The 17005-nt window shown below is 37.9% G+C and overlaps 2 protein-coding genes across 5 annotated transcripts in view; both read left to right on the forward strand.

Annotated features, from left to right (window-relative positions):
* Positions 1 to 82: 82 nt before the first annotated feature.
* On the forward strand, positions 83 to 12252 carry ppp1r2 (protein phosphatase 1, regulatory (inhibitor) subunit 2). Its single transcript, XM_087783550.1, has 6 exons — positions 83 to 445; positions 5844 to 5951; positions 6206 to 6286; positions 9409 to 9515; positions 10923 to 11114; positions 11186 to 12252. The coding sequence occupies exons 1-6, from the start codon at positions 321 to 323 to the stop codon at positions 11203 to 11205; spliced, it is 633 nt and encodes a 210-aa protein (XP_087639676.1). The 5' UTR covers positions 83 to 320; the 3' UTR covers positions 11206 to 12252.
* A 1273-nt stretch (positions 12253 to 13525) lies between these two features.
* The window catches only part of LOC148085367 (arf-GAP with coiled-coil, ANK repeat and PH domain-containing protein 2-like), a 30936-nt gene continuing 27456 nt past the window's right edge, over positions 13526 to 17005 (forward strand). For all 4 annotated transcript variants that reach the window (XM_087783555.1, XM_087783551.1, XM_087783553.1 and 1 more), the window contains exon 1: positions 13526 to 13890. In XM_087783555.1, coding sequence (XP_087639681.1) covers positions 13838 to 13890 — 53 coding nt within the window. In that variant the 5' untranslated portion in view covers positions 13526 to 13837. The remainder of the gene's footprint in view (positions 13891 to 17005) is intronic.

Below are 17005 nucleotides of genomic sequence, written 5' to 3' on the forward strand. Positions count from 1 at the left end.
CACTCCACGCTTCAGGACTGATTCAAATGAAATCTCGCTCTGGACTCTCGCGATACTTTGCTCCGCATCCGACACACACGGATCCAGCCCCGCCAGAAGAACGACTAGAGTCGGGAGTAACAAATGTGCTTCGCCATCGTGGAGCCTGGACTAGGTTTTTTTTTTATTTCTGGACCATACACCGGGAAGCTATGACGGCGCTTGAATGTGATCCAGTCTTCCGTCGCTGAGGATTAAGACACAATAAAAAAAAAGCACGCTGCCATTGAGGGAGGAAACACTCGAGCACTGCCCCAGTTTGACAGCCACACCGTGTGGGAATGGCAGCTCCCCGGCCGATCAAAGGCATCCTTAAAAACAAGAACTGTGTCAAACCTCTCGCCGATGACGTCCCGGGAGAGAATCCCGAGCAGGAGCCCGGACTCTCGGAGGAGGAGGAGCAGCAGTAAGTTCCTCGGGGGGCTGGAGGAGTTGTGTTGGGCTAAGCTAACGCTTGTTAGCTTGTGTCGCTGTCTCAGGTTTTTTTTAAACAAACTTTTTACTTAAGTTATGTTTACAAAACCAACACTCTTGCTCGGACAACTTCTATTTAACGATGTGTATTATAGAAATAGAAGCGAAACAATATCTTTTGAGCTACTTTTGTACATTTCTAAAACGTTTTTGTATATCAATCCATACAGTAGGTGTTGCCATTCAAAACTGTTGACAAACATACAAGACCGTTGAACCCTAACTGTTGACTAACTGTTACTATTTATGAAAGTAGAATAAAGTTTCCAAACACTCTGGTGTCCAGGTGACCATAATAGGCTACAACTGTCAGCAACTCTTCAGGGTTCAACGTCTGTGTGAACTTTGAATGGCCTTTTAAAAAAACTGTCATAACATCCTGGAAATATTATGTTTTTTTTAAAGTGAGGATTTGAGCTCCTGTCAAGTAATATTTGTTCTGAATTATACTTTAGTTTTTTGGTCGACATATGTTGGTCTAAGTCCTACAGTGCTATGTTTTGTGTTGCAGGACCTGAACATCTTAGTGTCACATTTCCAAAAAGTTTCTAATTTGTTTGTATGAACTGCACGCTTTAAAAATAAATGTATACAGGCCATTAGTAAACAACCTATTTTAATAAAACAAAAATTGCATATATATGAATGACGAAGATGACATGACAAAAAAAACTTCTAAGAAAGTTTATACATTTCTCAGTTTACTTTTAGAACTTGGTTGACCTTTAGGTGACGGGAACGTATTATCAGATAATCTCTTTTAAACCTGTTTGGATTTAAAAATTGTCAACTCTTGATTCTCTACAAGAAAGAGGTGGAATACACGTTTGAATTTGATTTAGAGAATTGGATCAAAACAAAGTTGATCTTATGTTAAAATGCATACAGTTTAAATTTGACAAATAAATGTTCTTTAGTTTGCACAGCTGGTATGACACACATACGTTTAATGTCTCAGACCATTGGTCTCCAAACACCCAAATAAAACCCTTTCTCTATATTCTGTGAATTGAACAGAAACTTTTTGTCACCTACGATTTGAAAGGTGGTTCTGAAAAAACCCAAGTTTGAATATTCAGAACAATGCATTTGCTGTGTTGCTAACCAATTAACTAGGTTGCCGGCATGTGGAATGTCGCCATCCCTCGTGCAAATTTGCCGGTTTTCATTCATTCATTCATTCCTCCCTTATGAGGGTTGCTAGTGGCAGGACGCCAGTCTGTCGCAGAACACACAAAGACATGAAACCATTCACACACACACACACACGAATACCTATGGACAATTTCCCCAAGTTCCCAATTAACCTCTGGATGTTTTTTTAGACTGTGGGCGGAAACCGGAGTGCCTGAAGTAAACCCACACAACCAAGGAGTGTTATCAGTTTTATCTTGACCTTTAAAGTATATACTTTATTGAATATTGTTTTGATTGTTTAAGCGCTTTGTGACCCTGGTCTGGAAAAGCGCTATATAAATAAAAATGACTTGCGTACTTACTTACAAACCCCACACAGAAAGGTCACAAGTTTTCTCCCTCCCAACCTGGAAGCGAACTGGGAGGCGATCGTGCTAACCACTGCGCCACCATAGTTTGCTGGTTTTGATATGTAAACAATGACAAACTGCATATCTTAACTGTGTAAAGAAACCTGTTGTACGTGACTACTGTCTGGATATCATTGACCCGGTTTCTTGTGTCAAACTGGTCCAGAAAAGGGCCGAGCCAGTGCAGGTTTTGGATCCAACCAGTCAAGCACATTATAGTTGAACCAATCAGGCGTCAGAAGACAGTAATCAATTGATCAACAGTCAGGTGTTGCTTGTTTAAGCCGATGCCTGATTCGTTAACTCATGTGTGCTTGACTGGTTGGAACAAAAACCTGCACCGTCTCGGCCCTTTTCTGGACCAGTTTGACACCCCTGCAAGTTTAGAGCATTTCCAGGCACGTCAATTGAAGCGAACAATAATGTCACGGCTACTTGGATCGGTTATATCTAGCTGGTTTGTGAGCATCACAGTTTTGAGTCAAGCCTGTCTGAGATGCCTTGCAAATGGAACTGTTGCAGCCACTATTTCATAAAAAATAGTAGTGGATATCCATGAGTACATAAGAATAATACAACTTTTGTTTAATGCCAGTGTTACCGTCTGTAAGGTACCTGCGTAAAGTAAAGAGTGATTATAATGAACCTGATACGTGCAGAGCTACTACCTTCTCCCTGTGCGTGCACTCCGGTTTCCTCCCTTAAAAGCTGACCTGAATGTTTGTTTCTGTCGTGTGGGCGTTTTTTTTATATGCGTGGCAGGTGTGAGTTTGAATCACAGTGTTTTTAACCACGGTGGGATTGTTCAGCAAAGTCCTGGGGGTTCTTTGTCATCCTAATGTTTGGCTCATATTGACGAAAGTAATTTTAGTGGTCTCTCTTTTTTATTGTGAATGAGGCTATAGAAAAAAGGGCGGATAGTTTTGAATGTAACCGGCGTAAGCCGCTGTCAGCATTGAAGGGTATGATTGGATTTTAAGGCAACAGGGGAATGAAGCGGAGCTTAATCTGGGTTTTTTGCTCCAGTTTCAATCCAAGTTCCTCAGTGTTGGACGTTGATTAAATACTCTATATGTCACACGCCGGAACAGCAGCTGTCGACTTCTTAATCAGTGACACTTAACATTTAATACCATCTTAATCCGCTGATCTTGATTTACGGATCACCCTGGTTAAGTAATGTCGAAAAAATGTGCCTTTTTTTTGTTACCGAAAGAAATTCATTAGTAAGGATTTGACTCAACAATATTACAATTATATTAACATCAGGTTTGTTTGAGCAAATGCTGTTTTAATCGGAGTCGGACTGATTCTCAGAAATGTCCTGCGACTTTATTTAAGACCTAACGACGGATGACTACTGCATTGTTTTGCTCTCTTTGATACCGTTTTGGTCCGTTAAGCGTAAATCTATTGCAGCTAATATTGAGTCCAATTTTTGAGCTGCGCTGTGGAAATTAGGCCAGTGAGGGATGAAAGTTAAATTCCCTTTCCAACTGTGAATCAACCTTTTTTTTTCTCTCTCCCTGCACTGCTCCTAAAATAGCTTCTCTTGGAGTGACAAGGAAAGATAAATTAAATTTCACAGGGAGGATCTGCGCGTGAAGTGAAACCAACCTACGATTAAAGTACTTATTCATGAATTGTTAACATGAAGTCGGCCTCGTTCTTCAGTTTTAATGATGAAAACAATGAGAGCAGTTTTAACCATCTCGTTATTTAGATTGTTATGAATCTAGTTGCATTTCCTTGGATTGTTTATCATTTATTAAAATGTCCAAGAGAAAGATGCATCTTACTTAAAGTGGTCTTCATATTGGTTAGTGGATTGAAATAAATTAAGTCTAGATTAAGGCTCTCATTCCACATTTAAAGGATGACAATCTTTAATATATATATACAAATATTTTCCTTATTCATAGGCACTTTTAAAACAATATGTCAAGCACCATCATCCAGACAGTGATGTCTGAGCATTACACCCACTCATGGATTATTAACGTCAACTTCCATGAAACCCGATCCCTCTTTTACTGACTTGTCGGCGTGGCCGAGTTGTGAATCTCATTCTCTTACATAAGCAAAGGTCACAAGATGCCACCTGTAGAGATGGTGTTTTTGTAAATATTTAATAAATGGTGTATTAATTATTTGTTGAATGAGTGACAAGGATAATTTGTCTTATTGACGTGTAGGCTTGAGTATGGAAGGATATGAGAGAAAAGTTTTTTTATGTGTTGTCGTTTTGTATTGAAGATGTAACTTTATAGTGGTTAACGTGACCTCATGATCATCTCACTATATACCATTGTTGCTATTATAGGATTACATGAAAAATGTGGCTCAGCAAGACCTAAGAAGGTCCAGTATTTTAGGAAATGGGTCAACTGTAGCAAAACTAAATTCTTCCAGGGATAAACTAAAGAAAGCTGCTAAACAAATAACTATTCCTGAGATAAACAAAAGTTGGTTGTCCATTACCAGAAGCTACCATTGATAAGGCAAAGTCACAGATGATCCATAAGTGTCCATTGGATTGCGAGTAGTTAATTGCACATAAAAAAAGTACCCATATAATCTGTAACAAAAGCAAGTTTTCTCAACATATGTCGGTTTAATCTAGGACAGGGGGTCACCAAAGTAGTATTCCTTTGGCCTGTTCAAATAATGCCTTTCATAAATCTTATTATGTTTAATTTTATGCTTCAGTTCTTGTTGCCCAAATTGTAATGATTCAAGAATCAATATTGTGATTAGAGGAATATCATAATCCATAAATTATTTCAGAAATGTCTAAGAAACTAATGGTGGCCCATCGGGTCACATGGTGGCGTTCACTATTGCAAAAGGTTGGTGATCCAATGATCTACTTTACATTATATCTCATCTTTATATATATGTATACTGTATATGTATATTTTTTAATGAAAAATTGCTGTATTTTCTGTGGCTATTGGAAAAAAAACAATTTCCCGAAGGAGACCTCCTGAGGCATCAATAAAGTTTTACCTTACCTTATCTATACCTACTGCAGGTAATATTGGGATTGCATTAAGGGTCACACATGGAATGAACTTGTCAGAAAACGGCTTTCAACCAGGTATCATAAGACTTTGATTTTGAACAAGCAGCGTCACTCTCGGGTGTCTGGTTCTGTCCGGGTGGCTCTACTGTACCGTCTGCGGTTTCAAAAGGAAAGTCCAGGGAGAGGTTGACCTGTCCTCGCTGGCCTGTGACTAGGCTACCTGATAGCATGGCCCGGTGCTCACTGATGACTCACTCTATTTAATGAGCCTTCCTTTCTTTTTATTTTTTATGGCATCTGACCCGAGGCTTGCACCGACATTGCTCTGCCATCCTTGTGTCACCCTGTGTTTGCCCATCAGTGGTTTGATAGAATCTCTGCCATGAGCATCTAAAAGTCACTTGTGTTGGTGTGTTTTATACTAATTCTTTAATCTCTTATTTAGTTGCACTTTTGAATTGTAATTAAATTGAGTTTCTGACTTTGAAATAACCCCAGACTTTCATTATTCAAATCAATAATTTATAACTAAAACGTGGCTGAATTTGGTCTCTCGGATATTAAAGAACTGTGCCGAAGGCATCTCGGGACTTATTTGTGTGCAACATCCCAAAAATAAACGTCCAAGTGGAAAAACTGGGACTCATTCAGGTCAAAGTCTTTTTTTCTAGTCTCTCCGGAAGGACTTTGGGAGGCAGACTGGTGGCTGATCCATTTCGCCGAGGCTATTGTTTCTCACGGCTTTGTCTCCCTCGCAGGAAGAAATCCCAGAAGTGGGATGAGATGAACATCTTGGCCACGTACCATCCGGCGGACAAAGACTATGGCATGATGAAGATTGATGAGCCCAGCACCCCTTACAACAGGTTTAATTCTCTTCATTAATTCCACTAATACACGATCATGTTTCACAGTCCTGGATCAATACTTAAATTAAACATAATGTGGGAAATGAAACAACTTATTACAGGATATTGTGTATGTTTATTGCAGATTATATATTAAATAATGTATACATTTTAAATGTAAGTGTCTGTATTTATTTCTTCCTCATGAAAACTGGGTCTAGACTTTTTGTTTCACCCTCCTGTATTTCATTTTGTTTTTTTAACTCCCTTAGAATGGTCGGCGACGAGGATGATGAAGGAGCTCTGAGCGACTCGGACGCCAACGCGCTCGCAGCCGACGACCTGGCTTCGAAGTAAGACTTTTATTTTAACGTGTCGAAGAGGGAAAGGGTTGAGGGAAGACATCATTGTATGATGAGACGGAGAGAGGAAGATGAAGGACGGGTAAACATATTTTTAGGCAACTAATGTGAAAACCAAACTCTCCTGACTCACGTTTCAAATGTTGAAGTCTTCCTCTCCAAGATGCAGTAAGTCCTTCATCGTGACCAAGTTTCTATTATGACATAATAATGGTTATCCAGCCAGTTATAATCACACATGCTTTGTTTATACACAAGGCCTTGGAGGAGAAGCCTGGGATTGATAACGTCGGCGACTAACTATACTTGATTTCTATTTAACTTCATGGTGGACTATTTATTGTGGTACTTTGGAAGCTCCTTAATCCTGAGTCTTGTGTATTTCTCAGTGAGTCGAGGCACCGTGTGAAGCATCTTCTCATTCTGAGCGAAGGTTATTCGTTCAAGTGATGTTGCAAACGGCACTCACAGCTGTGCAGGACATTCAATCCCAGACTGCACTCTTTGCTCGAGGCTTAATGTAGTAAATGAGTCTCTACAGTCGGATTTCTTTATTTATTTTTTTTCGCTCCCTGATAGAATGGAATGAAGGGGGAGGAGGATTACAGTTTGAATTGTACAGATATAAGTACATGTATTTACCAATGTGTGCACCTGGGCTACTTCATCTTGAAATACCTTAGGTCACACCTGCTGTACTGCAGTCATCAGCATCATATGCTGTTCTGTTTACTAAACATTCTCTGTGGGAGAACATGACTTTGTAAAAGAAGGAAATGGGAAAATAGAATTTTGAGATCGGAGATAAAATATATTAAATTTAGTAAGATTGTCACGGTTGCAAGTGCAGCCAAGTCGGAGTAGCGATGACTCAAAAATCTTTTGAAACCCTTCGGAAAGAATTATTTATTTTGACAGAAATGAATTTGTATTTCAATAATGTACTTGGCATGGATCTTCTTTTCATCCCGAATGGAAAAATGTTGCTGCCGACATTTAATTCAGCGTGTACGTTAATGCGAAGCTGATTAATTAAAAGCATGAGGACAAAGACAAATTAAGGTTGAGTATTTCCCCCCAAAAAAAGGCTCTTAATCTTCATTCATCAGCAACGTATGACTGTTTTACTAATCTGGTGTATTGCTCTAATACGTTACAGCATGTCTTTCAATTATAAAAAGTATATTATGCAACACTAAACATGGACTAATCTCCAAATTAAAAGCCGTAACTACTCGAGAGAGAGATCAACAAAATAATTATTAACGTAAAACTCCCCTAATTATAAGCATGTGACAGTTAAAAGGTTTTGTTAAATGTTTTATTGAATATACTGTGGCTTATTCCTTCTGAGGGAACTGGTTAGTGTGAATGTGTGAAGCCATTCTTTCACCGATTCGGTTGAAAAGAACAAGAGATGCTGAGACGCTGCCGTAAGTGACTATAAAGCATCACAGAAGCAACGTCACATTTGACCTTGAAGCTGGGCAGTGATGTTCAGGTCTCCAGAGAGTGTCTGGAGGGACACGGTTTGAAACATTTATGAGGACTTTGATGTGACCCCGCTGTCTTCCACTGTCTCGGGCGGAGCATCTGAGGACAAAGAATCGTTAAAACGAATGATTTTCTTTCAGTCCTTTCAGTCTTAGAGAATCAGATAATGTATAAATAATTATTAATAATATAATAATCCTCTTTCAAGAACAATTTTCAAAGAGCAGTACAAAATAAAGGTTTACAACAATGAATTAACTGTATAGGGATTAAAAAGGGCTTTCATTTTGATTTGAAAACTTTTTAAAAGATTTCAATTTCTGCCCAATTTTAGTGTATACTTCAGACAATATCTGTGTATAATTTATTTTGTACACATTCCATTGAAAGACTTTGATCAAAAGATGTAACAATTACACAACAATAGACTTAATTTCAAAAATGTTATTTTACTTTACCTGAAACCAGAAATACTAAAGAAAAGAAGACAAATGAAAATAAGGAAAACATAGATTAATTAATAGTTTAATCGATTACTGGACTCCGGTATTGGTAGTAGTACTTGAATTTTTCTCATGTTGTTTGTCTCTTTTGTTATGTGTGCAGTTATAACTGAGATCTTTTCTAAACACATATTCATTTTAATTATATAAACCAATATAAATTCACTATATTAATCAAATAAGGGAGTATAAACATAAACGGTTCAATATTTACAGATATGTCGGCCACGCTGAAATATATTGTCTCATAAAAAGTGAACAATGCATCAGATCCAGTCGCCGACCGTCTTCTGAGATGTATTCTAGATCCGTGTTGAGCTTATGTAAGAATTAAAAAAAGGGCTGACAGCCTACAAAAGTCTACGTTTCTCCCAGCACATCAATACGCTCCAGGCAAGTCGATCGGCTTCCGCTCTCTCCCTGCAGACTCTCCATCTTGTCACCGTCACCATCCTTCCTGGTGGTTTGACGCATCCCGTAATGTATCCTTACGTGGAAAGTCCAGTTCTTCAAGTGAATGAGGCCGGTTTAATGGAGAGCCGTGGTACAGTGAATCGGATTTTCCCTCCAGGCTGCTCGGCGTATTCACCGCAGTCCACTCGACCATAAACGTTACTCATGTTGTCGTGTGCAGTTAAAGCGCTTTGTGAGTGTGAGGGATGGGAATAGTAACTGTTATTTCTGTCTTCTGTGCTCGAGTGCCCACCGCATGCTGACCTCCCCCAGCTGACGCTAGACACACTTCTTCTTTTTCTTTGCCTGTTTATTCACGTTCTCCTTTATTTCTAGTGTATTTAAATATTTTTTCATGTCAACTAGGATCTGTTGTTTTTAAACTGTTTATTGTTCATTTGATTTAAAGGAAATGCTATTAAATACATGCTAGTATGTTGATGAATGTGTATTAAATCCATGCTACATTCTTCATAAAAGGGGTTTATTCTTTTTTTATTTGAAAAAAAACAAAACATTTGGCCTTTATTCGTCAATGGAGTGAGATTTTTCTTCTTGAATTGTTATCATGTGATGATTTTCGATTTTTAAAAGTACCTACTCAAAGACTGTAAGCTAAAAATTCATGAAACGTGGAGTAATCCTTCTTTTCTGCTCCTCCAGACTGATGGCAGCCGAGGGCTCGGATCCTCGTTTCATGAAGGACGAAGAGGAAGAAGAAGAGGAGAGCAGCGAGGAAGAGGAGGAGGAGATGACTCCTGAAGAACAAGGTAAACAACTCATCGGTTTAACTTTGCTTATTGAACTACACGATATGTCTCGGAACAAATATAGTAGATGAAGAAAAAGTCACTTTATTGTTTAATCTGTACCTTTTTTCAGTAAAGTAAAAAACAGGAACTCTACCTTCTCCATATTGTAGACGTATCACACTTCCGTGAAAAAACAACAGCTGGAATGTCAGGATACTAGTGATGATCTGATGAAGCTTCGTGAAAAAGTGTCATGTTGTTTAGAGGTCAGTAGGTGGCGCCATCAGTTTAAAAATGATGTTTCATTAGAACAGTTGTTCAAAACAAAGGAAAATAGTGCAGAGACCGCCATCTAGTGGGCTCTGAAAATAATGACACTGCTTCATGAAGCTTCGTCAACACATCACTACAGGATACCACTTCTGCAAAAGCTTGAATGAAACTTTAAAAAAGAAAGTAGTCTAAATATGGCATCATAATGTGTCACATTTTGGTAAGTAGTGATAAAAATAAAAATGGTCAATATCAACATAATAAGTTGGTTGTCAACATATAATATATTTTTTAGGAAAAAAAACTCCAGCTTTCTCTAAATCTGCTAGAAATAATCTTGGGAACTGAAAACATTTTAAAATCTACTCTGACCACCGTGTCGATATAAAACTGTAACTCTGTTCATCATCTAATGGTGTCTGTCACACAAAAGATTAAACATGGAATAGTGGGTCATAACTATAGGCTGTTAAAATGTTCTGCGTGTGTGTGTGTGTGTGTGTGTGTGTCTTTGTTTCAAGGCAGTTGAAAGTGAGCAGATGACGGCAGTTTTATTACAAATATATTAAAGTTCAGTTATCGCTGCTCCTGACCCAGCGGGCAAAGTCCAAGTTTATGACATGTCGGGCCGGGACTTTACCTTTTGCAATATCTTTCTTCATTGATTTCGACAATGACAACCGCAGAGAAAACCGAACCCTCGCCTTTTTTAATCTTCCTTGCGTTGCAACAATAAATGTCGTTCAGAGCAACTGTCCTGAACCTCAAGCTTTTGGTTTTATCGTTTTATATTTTTGTTTTACAAATTCTTTTCTCAGAATTCCCTTTTTTCCAAAACACAATTTCCCTCTTTTGATCCTTCAAATAATCCTTTCCGCTCATAAGCTGCGGTCGTATAAACTTTTTATTTTTGCAATGAAACCGCTGTCTCTCATTGGACATTACAAGTGTAAGAATCTGCCTCCTTTTATTGTTTTTATCCTTTATTTTCAGTAGCTAAAGCTTTATTAAAACAAATATATTTTTGTTCTGAGGAGGTTTACCAATTTTATTCGATTTCACGGTGTTGTTTTCTCAAGTATTTTTTATTAATGTCCAATTATTAATGCAGGTTTTGACACATGAACAAACGTGATTTCCTTCTTGCCGCAGCCAAAAAGACGCACTTCCAGATGATGAGGAAGATGCACTACAACGAGGGCCTGAACATCAAACTGGCCCGACAGCTCATCGCCAGCGAGCTCCAGGAAGAAGAGGAAGAGGAGGAAGAGGAGGACGTCGATGAAGAGATGAGGGAGGACGTGGAGGAGTCGGAGGAGATCAGCGTCGACCTGCCTCAAGAAGGTAACGCAGGATTGTTTAGATTCGGTGGAGGTCGTTGTCTCCTGAGCGCTCATTCTCTCTCTTCCGCTCAGGTGATTCCCTGGACCTGTAGATGAAGCCGGTCGGCTCGCATGTGTCGGATCCGGACACGTCGAGGCGATTTCGCCGTCGAGACAAGTTGCAGACTCTGCTTCAGCGCCCTCAGAACAAATCTACGATAACATCCGAGTCGCTCTCTCCAGAGCAGTTCAACACGACTGAATCTCCTTCGCTTGCTAAGGAAAGCCCCCACAACCACCGACACCACAGCATCGTCACAGACCGGGCCTCACTGAATCATACGTGACTGAGAAGGGTTTTTACCGCCTTTTCCATTGAAACGGTGGAGTAACCGGGACTCATGTCTGCACAGAGCCAGTATTTTGGGACTGAAGCTGCGACCCGGAGAGAAGCATATCAAGAGATTTGACGAGGAGTCTTTTTTTTGTAAGACTGGGGGTTTACCCTTTTATCTATTAGTAAATTATGTTTATGACTTTAAGATATTGTTTATACACACTCTGACCTGCTGTGTACCAGAACACGATAATTTAATTTATGGCTTCACCGTGCTTGAATATACAAGTGTATAATAGACACTCAATTTCACTTATAATATACTTGTTATTACAGTTAACTTCAGACTAGCTCATCTATCGCTTGGAAAATCACTTGCAGATATTTAACTTTGTGCTTTCAACGTAGCACCGACAACTTTACTTAAGACACTTGATATTTTGTTTTGTAATAAAATAATAGATGTGGTTAATTTAGTGTTTTGTTTTTTTTACTCGATTTAAAAGATGTTTCAAAAGAAATGATTAACATGTTGGAACTGATTGTGTTGTTATGACATTAAAATTGGCATGATTCCAATATTTCTTTATAATAACATATTTGACATCATGGTTTTTGTCTCTAGACGCCAAAATGTCTGGGATGGAGACGTTGATAATGCTACTGATCAATACCTTTGCTTGAATACAGGAACTTTGTGAACTTGACCACTGATCCTCATTCTGTTTAGATTTTCTTTCCAGTGATGTAGATGACTGACAACAGTTTACTTTTATTTTGCTTGAGTGGTTTGTTGGTGTCATTAAATCCATTTGTATTGTGATTTTTATGTTTCGTTTGTGACGATTTTTGGTGATTTGTGAAGAAAAAAAATCCACGTTTTCCTTTTGCAAGATTAAAAACCTGACATAAATGCACCTTAATTCATATTTACAAATCTCATTACCGAACTGAGAAAGATTAACATTTCATTATAATAGCGAAAATGGAAACTGGTGTCTGCATGTGTGGCTCATTATGGTTTAGGAAATAAAGAGGACAAAATTAAGCTTGAAATGTGTTTGAGACAAGTAAGGCAGTTATTTCGCGTCGTCGTGCCTCATCTATAATTTAAAACGTTACGAGTCGGATGTGTTTCATTATTATCCATCAATGATTGTTGATGAATCGACATCAAGAATGTAATTAACATTTTAATTCAGTTTGCATGTTCATCATCGGATTGTTCACATGTTTGTTTTCTTCATGTGTCCCATCATTAAACAGAATTCTTAAATTCCTTGTCCATTATTTGCGAAACTATTTTAAAAAGAGTTGGAAGCTCACCTCTTAACCCGCATTAAAACATGTAACGTATAAAGCTACTCTACACTCCTGGTATTGGAACCTAGTTTAATTTCAATTTTTTTTTAATGCTAGTTGGTCAAAAAACAACTTTATTAGTGACTGAAGATGACAATTATATTGCAGCTATACTCTCTGACCACTTGGTGTCGCTGTAGTGTTCCAAATCCTCCACTTACTACAGTAATAGGATGAAGTCACTATCGTTCCTGTCAGGATTATTCTGTCTGTTAACTCCTTTACATTACAAATAAACGGATTTATATTGAATATCAGCAATTTACAAAAAATGATGTATTGATTTTTTTTTTTTTACATTGTGGATCCAAACAACACATTCTACTTATGCTTTGAGTTTACTTATTAAATAAGCTTTGTGTCTGATATAAGCAGGTTTAAAAGAAAGAGGAGGTCAAAGTGAGAGAAAACTATTTTGACTTCTTCTGTCACTGCCACTAAAATCATGTAGGTTGGGGAAACCTGTCAACTGACGCGAAGATCGTGTTTAGATAAACAGATGAGCGACTCGGTTCGCTTTTCTTCTCGATTAGTTATATTAAATCTGGAATCACTTCGCTTACAATTTATCATGTTCCAAACCTCTATTTAATCCAACGTGTTTGTGTAGAATAAACGTGTAGCTATTTTATTCTCTTGCGCAAACCAACCGAAGTGACTACAGATCCTAAACCCCACTCAGAGGCGGGCGTCTGTCTCCAACACGCACATCTTCGAGTGTGTATCTGAAGAAAAGCTGCCATGACCGAGCGACCGGACGACACTCTCTGCTTCCGCCACTGACCCTCCGTCTCTCGCGAAGACTTTTTTTTTTTTCTCCGGGGGCTTCGGCGACCGGGCACCGACGTGTCACTCGCAGTTTATGGTCGACCTCCCCGGGTGTTTGCTCACGAGTGACTGTCCTCTGGGAGGAAGGGGGGGCTAGCTGGCTAGCAGCGGGAGCAGCTGGTTTGGGACAGAGGTACAGTTAGCAAAACAAGCTAATTAGTCTGGATTACTGACGCTAACTAGTCGCTGGTGACACGAGGCTAAAAAACGGCTAAAAAATGAAGATCACGGTGGATTTCGAGGAGTGTTTGAAAGACTCCCCACGCTTTAGGTGAGTAACCTACGCTTGTCTGTGGAGTTGTCTTGGAAGGAAAAATGGAGGATGAGTGAAGATATTAAAACATTTTTGTTTGGGGAAAAAAATGATCATGTCTTCTTGTTTAACCATCACTCGTTAAATGTATCCAATAAACAGTTAAAGTTAAAGTTGTACAGATGACTTTTTAGATAATCCAACAGCTACAGTTTTTAACCATTTATTAGTTGCTCAGAAAAAAAGAAAGTCCCTCCAAAAAACTTCATGGATCTTCGATATGTTCCCACGTCAGAGTGCATATTTGTCTAAGGCTTTGGTTATACTGTCTGGAAAAAGAAGTTGTCAAGTGGTAAACTTTAACGACTTTTTTTTTTTACACAACCAGTACACATCTTTATTTCTCTTTGTCCTTGTTCTTATTTTATTTTGATTATTTTTAATGAAAAATTGCTGTATTTGCAGTGGATAATTTGGAAAAAAACAATTTCTATAAAGTTCTACCTTACCTTACCTTACCTGACATAGTCTTTCAGTCACTTGTCATCAGGTACTCTATGTGTTTCCTGGTGTGCTTTGGATTGTTTTGCTCGATCATAAACAAGAATACTTGTGAATGGATTTTCCTTACATTTATTTTATGGAATTGGTTAAAGATGGGCTTGCTTGGAGGTGATCATTCTTACTTGCTGATTTGTAGTATTCTGAATACTGTCTTGTTGTATTTATGTTCTCACCTTGTTGGTCCAGGTTATATTCTCCTTTTCCCCCCCCAATAATAACGATAATAATATTGTGTTGACATGAATACAATGCATCGTTTTAAGTTCAGACATTGGTTACGATTTTCATAATCAATGTCACAAACATAGCTTCCCACTCAGTTAATTATAAGTTAAGATATCCAACTAGTTTTCTTTTTCACAGCTTTATTATAAAGCAAACAATCAATACATACATTAGATATAGTTTCGGTTTTAATAGCGATGATGGAAAGTCTATTTTTTATTAGTAATTTAATATTTTTCTATTGCTCAATTTGTGTGTTATTTCATTCTTTTATTCTGTACTGACACCACAAGAAATCTAATGTTGCGTTTACAACACTGGCAATAAAATATTATGATTCTGATATTATGTAAACAAATAATTTACGTGTCCATTTTCCAGATGGTATTGGCTTTCACCCATTAGAACAAGAATATCTACATTTAATTTCTTGGCTTTCTGTCTCACATTTTAGCTAACTATCCATTAAAATACACAAGTCTTATCCGTCCATTAATACTTAAATGGTAATAAACGACGAAGCAATCTATAGTCATGTATGTTGACCACTTGTCAAGCGTTTTGACAATTTATTTTCCAGAGAGTAAAAGCTTTCTCTGATCTTCAAAAGGTTTCTGCGGTTGCTGGTCCTAAACTATTAACAAATGACAATCATCTAAATGTTTTTTACAGAAGTTCCTTTCACTTTCTTTTTTCCATTACGTCTCCAACCTAAAAGTCAAACCGTATGATATCCGTGTGGAAACCATGACAACATCAGCGTTTGTTTAAAAATAATGAGATGGATACTTTTGAGTTACATCATCGATCAGCTGCAGAAGAAAGAGAGCAGTTTGGTTTTTTTAACACTTTGTACCACCCTGCAGTTTTATTATCCGTTCTGACTAAACAGAAATCTTGTACTGGATAGTTGATTAAAGACTGGTTGCAACCAGATCTACTATTTCAGGTTATTTAATTCCTCGAAGGCAGAAACGACTCACACTGGAAATAGTGATTATTATCGTTTGTGCTCAAGGTTACGCTTAGATTTTCCAATTTGTCTGCTTTGCTTTGGAATTTACTTTATTGGAATGTATATCTAATTTGTTGTTCTTGATGTCACCATCATTTATGGTTAATAATGTGGCGAAGTTTATCACAAAAGCATGAAGATGAAGGGTTTAATTGGATTAATATTCAGTTTTTCTTTACAAATTTAAACAGCTATTTCTGTAACTAATGCTTTGGTCAATAACCTAACAATCTGTCAGTGAAGGTTCTCATTCATCCAGGTCATGGTTATCATGGATAAACTAACGATAACCTAACAATCGCTACATTCAAGAACACGTTGCTTCAGGGCTATACATGACATGAAAGGCTTTATGCGTTTTCTCGTGCATCTATGTATCAGATTAGTCGGTGACATCTTTATCCTTGTCTTAAGTGACCTCTACCCTCTCGGGAATCATCCCCTCCAGGTCCCTCACGCTAGCTTATCATGAGTCTGGGGTGATTTTCTTTTTTCTTTTTTTTTTTTAATCGGAGTGTTTCCAGCTTGCTCTTGTTATGTTTGGAGAAAGAAGTGGACGAACCAAGAGTGTTTTTTTGAGAATGCAGAATAGACACCAGTGAGCGGCCACTTCCACTCGCTCGACATCTGTTTCCAATTTTGTTCTTTCTTTCAACTTCTTACTCCAGACTATTGAGAGGTTTTTTTTTTTTTTGAAGTGGTCATTTGCAACATCACATTTTTTTTGTCTTTCGTTTGTACTCGTGTGTCCTCATTTTCGGTGATGAGTGGTTTTAGTTCTTAGACCACACTTGGCTGGAAGAGTTTATTTTTGGCCGTTCACTCCTATAGCATACTTTTGCTGGCTTTTCTTCCGCTGAGAAGTGACTCTGATATGAACGTTTACACATATTTAATATAAAAACATGACTACAAATATGAAGATTATGTACAAACGATACTTATTGGTCTGTTCTTGAATCAGCCAGAATAAGTGGTTCTTTTCTATTTGTTTTTCAGAAAAGTAAAGTTGAGTTTAAATGAATTCTGTTAATGAAAGTGAGATCCCATCATGCAACACTCCGGCTGAATAGCAGTGCAGCAACTGTGTATAGATTTTTTTTTAAAGTCTGATTTCTTTGCTGCTGTTAAAGTTGTTACAATTTATTACTCATGGCTTGTGTCATGCTGTCTTCATCAGTTTTAGAAAAGTTGCATAGTTCTGCATAGTTGAGCATATAACAGTTGACACTGTGGACAAGTTGCATAATAATGCAACACTAATGCAATAATCCTGAGATATGTGTCACTTCTTGAACGTATTCATCTGTTGTTTTTTTATTTGGAATG

The sequence above is a fragment of the Callionymus lyra genome, chromosome 2, assembly GCF_982586985.1.
Source record: "Callionymus lyra chromosome 2, fCalLyr1.hap1.1, whole genome shotgun sequence".
NCBI classification, from domain to species: domain Eukaryota; kingdom Metazoa; phylum Chordata; class Actinopteri; order Syngnathiformes; family Callionymidae; genus Callionymus; species Callionymus lyra.

Bases quoted from the DNA above. Each gene is read 5' to 3' on its own strand.
- ppp1r2 (XM_087783550.1), top strand. From the start codon at position 321: ATGGCAGCTCCCCGGCCGATCAAAGGCATCCTTAAAAACAAGAACTGT. The intron at 6,287-9,408 runs GTAAGACTTTTA...CTGCTCCTCCAG, and splicing joins GCCGACGACCTGGCTTCGAA to ACTGATGGCAGCCGAGGGCT. The intron at 9,516-10,922 runs GTAAACAACTCA...TTCTTGCCGCAG, and splicing joins GATGACTCCTGAAGAACAAG to CCAAAAAGACGCACTTCCAG.